Raw genomic sequence first — 6212 nt, 5'->3', positions numbered from 1 at the left:
AGCAAAGCAAAGCTTAGAGTCCATGCTCTTATCTCATGGATTCCTTTAGGTTTAAAGATGCAGGGTCAGCTTCATCCCTGCTATAACAGTCAGTTTATTTATATCATGGATTAATTTGGCCTGAGAAACTTCCTGAAACACTCCTGGTATTTTAGCAGGTAGTGCTATGGTTTGTTCCACATCTGTCTGCACATTCGGTGCTAGGGACTTGATTCTGTCTGACAGAAGACACTTAGAAGCAGTATCAGGCTGTGCTTCCCTCATCTGTACAGGTTGCCATTTGAGTCAGGAAAGGAAACGCCGCCTGCTGGAGCTGAGTCCTTTCCTGTCGCATGTCTAGGCAGGCTTCCCCATGGCAGAATTTTGATAAAATAAGAACAGTCTTGAATCCATCATCCATACCCAAAGTCCAGCCTTTCTGGAGGTTTGAATCCCTGTTTCCATTTTTGTCCCCATATATTCACTCCTCTGGTCTTGATTCTTTCAGGGCCCATAACTGAACTTCCACACTAATTTTAGAGCTCTTCTACTTTAACCAGATTCTGGGACGACCAGACAATCTCATCATGAAAGAGCCTGGTTTCGGGAATTTTCCAGCCTGGAAGGCCACAAGGCAATTACAATAAAAATTCAGACACACCATCCAGACTTTATCTAAACCCAATCAACCCCCTAATCCTTTTGAGGTGCGTTCATCTTGAATTTACTAGCTACGGATTTTGGTGCGTCCACATCTTAACTAAAGATGAGTAAAACTCAAGGTGGATGGATGTTCAAGTCCAATGAGCAAGCGTATCCATAATGTATACTGACCTCTCTGGTCTAGAATTATGTTGGCTTTTTTTCTTAATACTTGGAGCTCTTAAGTGGAAGAAACACGGGGCTATGTAGGGACTTCACTGTTGTCACTCTAGAGCACCCCATGATCACTCAGAACATAATGGAGACAGTGGGGATAGAACTCAGGTCCTCCTATTCCTAAAACACCCACCCTGACAATTCCAGCTAGAGGAGAATCTCCATTAGCTATTAGCATTATGGGGTCTATGAAACACAGGTGGACAGCTATGATTCTCTCTAACAGAAGTTTTTGGTGCGCCCACCAAATATGCTAATCTGTTCAATGCAGTATTATCACAATTTGTTATTTCTGGTATTTCCTATTTCTTTCTTGGTTGGAAATTCTAAGAATATAACTCTTCTCTTTGTATTTGTGCACTTCTGTTCTGGCACCTGGTTGTATAGTTTAGACGGAGCTATGAACAAAACAAGTAGAAAAGCTACCTGAGTTTTTCCAAACCTCAAAGTAATTTCAGTTTGGGTTTAGTTTGAGCCAGTTCTTATTGTATCCCGACTAGTATGTCAGTTGTTAGGACCAAATTCTCTGATCATTTTCTCTACTTTTACACCAGCGTAACTCCTTTAATGGAGTTACTCCTGAGTCTCATTGGTATGAGAGGAGACTCAGGCTCTAATCTTGTACATAATAAAGTTTTCTGTATAATACACAATCACTAATTTCGACTGCTGTGCTTGTGCAGCCTCCTGACCTAGAGTTTGAAGAGTAGGTTAGAAGCAAACTTCCCTGCCTACATTAGAGTTCTAAAAATTCTAGGACCTGATTCTTCTCTCAGTTATGTGTCAGTAGCATAACGTCAATGACTCAGCCTTCGGTGGAATAACTCTAATGTACGCTAGAGGAGAGTCAAGACCCTAAAATGTTTGATTGGTGTTATTACCTTGCTAATGCAGCTTATTTCAAGTAAAATAAAGCTCCACCTGTAAAATAACATACAATTCCATGTTCCTGTAACGTTATCTACAAGAACAAAGCTTGAGTTCAAATGTTTTCAATGCTTTTCAGGTTTCTAATAGGCCTTGTGAACGTTAGATATTGAATATAAAAGATTTTAGGATACTAGCCAGTTCTCTCTGTCTAACATATTCACCTGTAAAAAGAAAAGGAGGACTTGTGGCACCTTAGAGACTAACCAATTTATTTGAGCATGAGCTTTCGTGAGCTACAGCTCACTTCAAATAAATTGGTTAGTCTCTAAGGTGCCACAAGTACTCCTTTTCTTTTTGCGAATACAGACTAACACGGCTGTTACTCTGAAATATTCACCTGTGTTTCCTCTCTGCAGAGGCGTGACCCTGGCTATCTTGTACTGTAAAAGCGCGGACTTCCGTTCCTTCTGACATCCATCATTGCAAGTGGGTCATCTGGGTTGACCACATCATTTGGATTGATTCTCATGGGTTCTCTAGGCAGGTGAGCAAAGTGAGTCTGCAAAGTCTGAGGTCCTGTGTCAAAGGCCTCTCCCCGAGGGATCAAAATCTGGAGAGGATCAATGTCTGCATTTCTAGTGTGCCTGTGGGGTTCAGGTGTATTGAATCGGATCAGAGGGATTTCATTTCTCCTGGGCAAAAACTGGGAGTATGGCGGTGGATTCATACCAGGGAAGAAAGCTTGTTTAGCCCTGCCCAGGCTGACCAGAAAGTTGTACTTGGGAGATTGGTACACGTCGTATCCATTTTCTAGTGTTCTTTGTTTAAACATGCAGTCTTCTTGACTGAAGTAATGCTTGGGAAACAAAAATAGAACAATCATTAACAGACGGATTTAATTGTTAATAAGTGTCAATACAAAATGCAAAGGCGATGGGCCAGATCCTGCAACAATTGGTCATGGGAGTCGTCCCACTGGCTTGAACCGGCTGTTTTGTGTGAGAAAGGAGTACAGGATTGGACCTTTCAGTTTGGACAAGGGCCTTAGGGAGAGCTGTGCAAATAACTGATTGTCCAGTTTGATGGCTAAATTAAAAAGTCAGAGAAAATATGATATGGGGTCAACCCAAAACACATTTTTTTTTCAAGTTTTTCGGTGAACCGAAGAGTTTTTAAAAATTGTTTTTGTGTTTTTAACCTTTTTTTAAAAAAATAAAACCAGTAAAATTCAAAACGAACAGGGTGCTTCAAATTTAAACATGAAATTTAGAAACTGTCAAAATCAAACATTTTGATTTAAAAAAAAAATCGCACCTCCCCCTCCAATAAACCCCCCCAAAAAACAATTTGACCTGAATTCATAAAACATTTGGGTCAATTGAATCTGCACCTTTTTATCCAAAACAAATAAATAAAAATATTGCGCCTAGCGCTATGCTTAAGGCCCTATCCTGCAAGATGTGGAGGGCCAGCTGTTAAGTTTTGGACAGCTCGCACTGGCTCTCGTGGGAGCTGACGTGCTTGGTGCCTTCTAGGATGTGCTCAGTGCATTGCAAGATCCGACCCTTATCTCTCACCAGTCTCTGATTGAGACTAGGTAACAACGTAGTTTTATTTGAATAAAGATCTTTGCTGAAACCTTCTCAGGAACTCTGAGATATAGGGGGGAAGTCAGATGAACGTTTTACGATCTTTATGAAGGCTCTCATGTCGGAGCCACTTCCCAGCCTTGACTGCAAACAGCAAATTCCGGCCGATCACTATTGACTTAATTCTGACCTTGCTTACTCCACTGTAACACCCGTGGCTTTTGTGGAGATCTCACTTGCACCGTGTAGTAGAGTGAAGCTCAGTATAACTGACTAAAAGGAACAAGGGCCAGGTCCTTAACTGCTGTATATCTGCAGAGCTCCATTGACTTGAGGTATGCAACTTTATACCAGGTTTCTGAGGAGCTGGCCCTATAATCATAAGAGACCTGCTCTGCATTTCACTTTAGTCTTAGTAAAGTTAGGAGCACTCACCGATCCAAAGATATTTCCTTTAACGTCCATACATAGGTAGCGCCCGCTCTTTACACCGGTTATCACCACATAGCCAGCATCCTCAGATTTGATCATTAGGGCACCTGTTTAGAAAAATGAAGGTGTCTTAAATGGGGCATAGGTGATCCTTTTAGTATTAATTTATCTGACAGTTTCTTTGCATCCACTTCTTGTGTTTGGAGTTTAACTACAGTTTTGCGAAGTATCCTCTTAATCTTTAAAAATTTAAGCCCAATACACAGAGCATTTTCCATAGTTTTGTTTTGGCTTTACCTTTGTAAATATTTCTTGAACCCTTTTTCTGAGCAAATTCCAAATTGGATTCTGGCTGTTTAGTATTTACCCTTAGTGGGAGATCCACTCTCTCTCTCTCTGGAGCATGCTCCACGCTTTTATGCCATGATAACAAGGAAAGTGTAGTGGCAATGAGATCCATTTGGCTGAATGCACACAACACAGCTGCAAAGGTAATTTGTACATCTTGCATTTCACCCCAGGGGAAATCATTATATCTTAATGATACTGCATCATCTTGAATATTTACTGTCACTTTCCATTCTGCTCACCTCCTTGCTACAGGTGAATTTTGTTATCAAAAGATTAACAAAGTGTGTAATCTTATTGGGGCTTATTCTCCACTTGGTCACACAGGTATTATGGCCATGTAACTAACTGAAGTTTATGGAATAATATCAATATAAAACTGGCATAACAGAGAGGAGATTCAGGCCCTTTTGTGTCTGCTTTAATCAACAAGTCCTAACTGAGTTAAAAACATACAATCATTCTGCTTCCTGGTTTGATCAAAACAGTCATAATTTATGCAACAGTACTTTTTATATAAACAGAAAACAAAATTTTCTCTTTCTTACCCATCCCCCCGACCCGCCCTGTCCATAGGAAGATTTTCATTCTTGATGAGTAGAATTGCAATGAGTTAATAATATGTTAAACAATCTTCAATATTCCTAGCAGATCAGAGTTTGTTTTGAAATGGGCAAAGCACTTTTAAAATAGCATTAAAGACACCTGAATAAAGTGCTTTGGTTTCTACAAGCTATGGTGTTAGGGTTAACCTTTCAACAACCAAAGAAGTGTACCTATATTGTGGAAGAAAAATGGATCTCCTTGTGCCAAATTGTGAACCTTTTAGTCCCACCAGACAGCATTGAACTCAATGAGCCAAACTCAAATGACTTAACTGCTCACCAATCACCATCTGACCATTTTCAGATTCCCATTATTTAATTTGCAGTTGCATGTGCAACTACCCATTTTATATGCAAAAGTGTGCTTTACACACACACACACACACAGATTAGATGCCCACTTCTAAAACTTGTCTCTTGAGCAAATTTTCAGAGAAAGGAACCACAGATGCCCTTGCAAATGTGCAGTTAGGCAGGCAGTTGCATAGATGCAATTCTCCTTCTGTGTCCACCAAGGCAGGTTTTGTGGGCACAACCAGTTTGCAACCATTCACTCCTTGTGCTTTTCTTTGAAAAATACGGTCCTTAGAGGCATAAGTGGCTTCACTGAACATGCCACCGTCTGACTTAAATTTGGATTCCTCCAAAATAAATTAAGGATATATCTTGGAGAGAAGACGCTGCTGATGGGTTTTGACTGCAGAGCGCTACAGGTACTAGGGCCGGTAGTACATTATTACTATTTAAATGATCCCATCGTTTACATTTTTTTAAACAACTTTAACTTTTGTTAAACAAAGATTTTAACTGCATTTGATTTGTCACTTGGGGGCAACGCAACCCTTTCATTAATCCTTGCTATCATTGTCTGAATACACCTCCAGCCTATGGTCTTAATATTAGCTCAGTGTACTTTCAGTCTCCGGTTGCTAGTTATTGGTTTCCCCATTTAACCCGAGTTAGGTTTTTCCCATAGACCCCGTACAATAAAAAGTCTTGAGCTCTTTCCCCTGTTTGGGAGGGGGCTGCGTGACTAGTACACTACTTACTGTAAATGGATTGGTGAGGTGTGCCATCAACATAACCATCGGGGTTGATTTGCAGATGGAAGCTGTTCTTCTCAGTAAATGTGTACAGGTGCAACAGGCTATCTGTGTTTCCCCAGCTGGGATTCAGCAGTGGAGAGAAGTTGGGAAAGGCAACAATAGCCTTGAAGCTGCATAGCACAAACAGCATGAAGTCCAGGCGGCTGCACTGACAGGGCTGTGACATGGTGCTCCTTCCTTAGTGGCTGGTGCAGTTATCTGAAACTTGATACTTTCTCACTCCTCCTGTGTGTGTCTCTCTTTGCCGTCTCTGTGTATATTTGGAATATGAATCCTCAGATGGGTTCCCTACTTTTTGCAGCGGCTTATAAAGGACAGCTGAATGACATCACACAGGAAAAACTTGTCCACATCCTTGGTTTTGTCAAAGCAACATTTTTAGGAGTGTCGTGAGACCTCAAAGA

The 6212-nt window shown here is 40.8% G+C and overlaps 1 protein-coding gene across 1 annotated transcript; it reads right to left on the bottom strand.

Moving 5' to 3' along the window:
- Positions 1–2158: 2158 nt before the first annotated feature.
- FGF23 (fibroblast growth factor 23) lies at positions 2159–5974 on the bottom strand. The gene is made up of 3 exons (XM_073329444.1): positions 5752–5974; positions 3753–3856; positions 2159–2584 (listed from the first exon to the last, which is right to left on the bottom strand). The coding sequence occupies exons 1-3, from the start codon at positions 5972–5974 to the stop codon at positions 2159–2161; spliced, it is 753 nt and encodes a 250-aa protein (XP_073185545.1).
- Positions 5975–6212: the final 238 nt, after the last annotated feature.

Source organism: Lepidochelys kempii, chromosome 1 (genome assembly GCF_965140285.1).
Source record: "Lepidochelys kempii isolate rLepKem1 chromosome 1, rLepKem1.hap1, whole genome shotgun sequence".
Lineage (NCBI taxonomy): Eukaryota > Metazoa > Chordata > Testudines > Cheloniidae > Lepidochelys > Lepidochelys kempii.
The sequence above is the reverse complement of the archived record's forward strand: the minus strand, read 5'-3'. Positions and strand labels throughout refer to the sequence as shown.

What these genes read in the sequence shown, in the direction of transcription:
- FGF23 (XM_073329444.1), bottom strand. Translation starts at nt 5,974, where the DNA reads ATGTCACAGCCCTGTCAGTGCAGCCGCCTGGACTTCATGCTGTTTGTG. An exon ending in ACCTCACCAATCCATTTACA is followed by an intron (nt 3,857 to 5,751) that starts GTAAGTAGTGTA and finishes TTTTCTAAACAG; the next exon opens with GTGCCCTAATGATCAAATCT. An exon ending in AAGGAAATATCTTTGGATCG is followed by an intron (nt 2,585 to 3,752) that starts GTGAGTGCTCCT and finishes TTGTTTCCCAAG; the next exon opens with CATTACTTCAGTCAAGAAGA.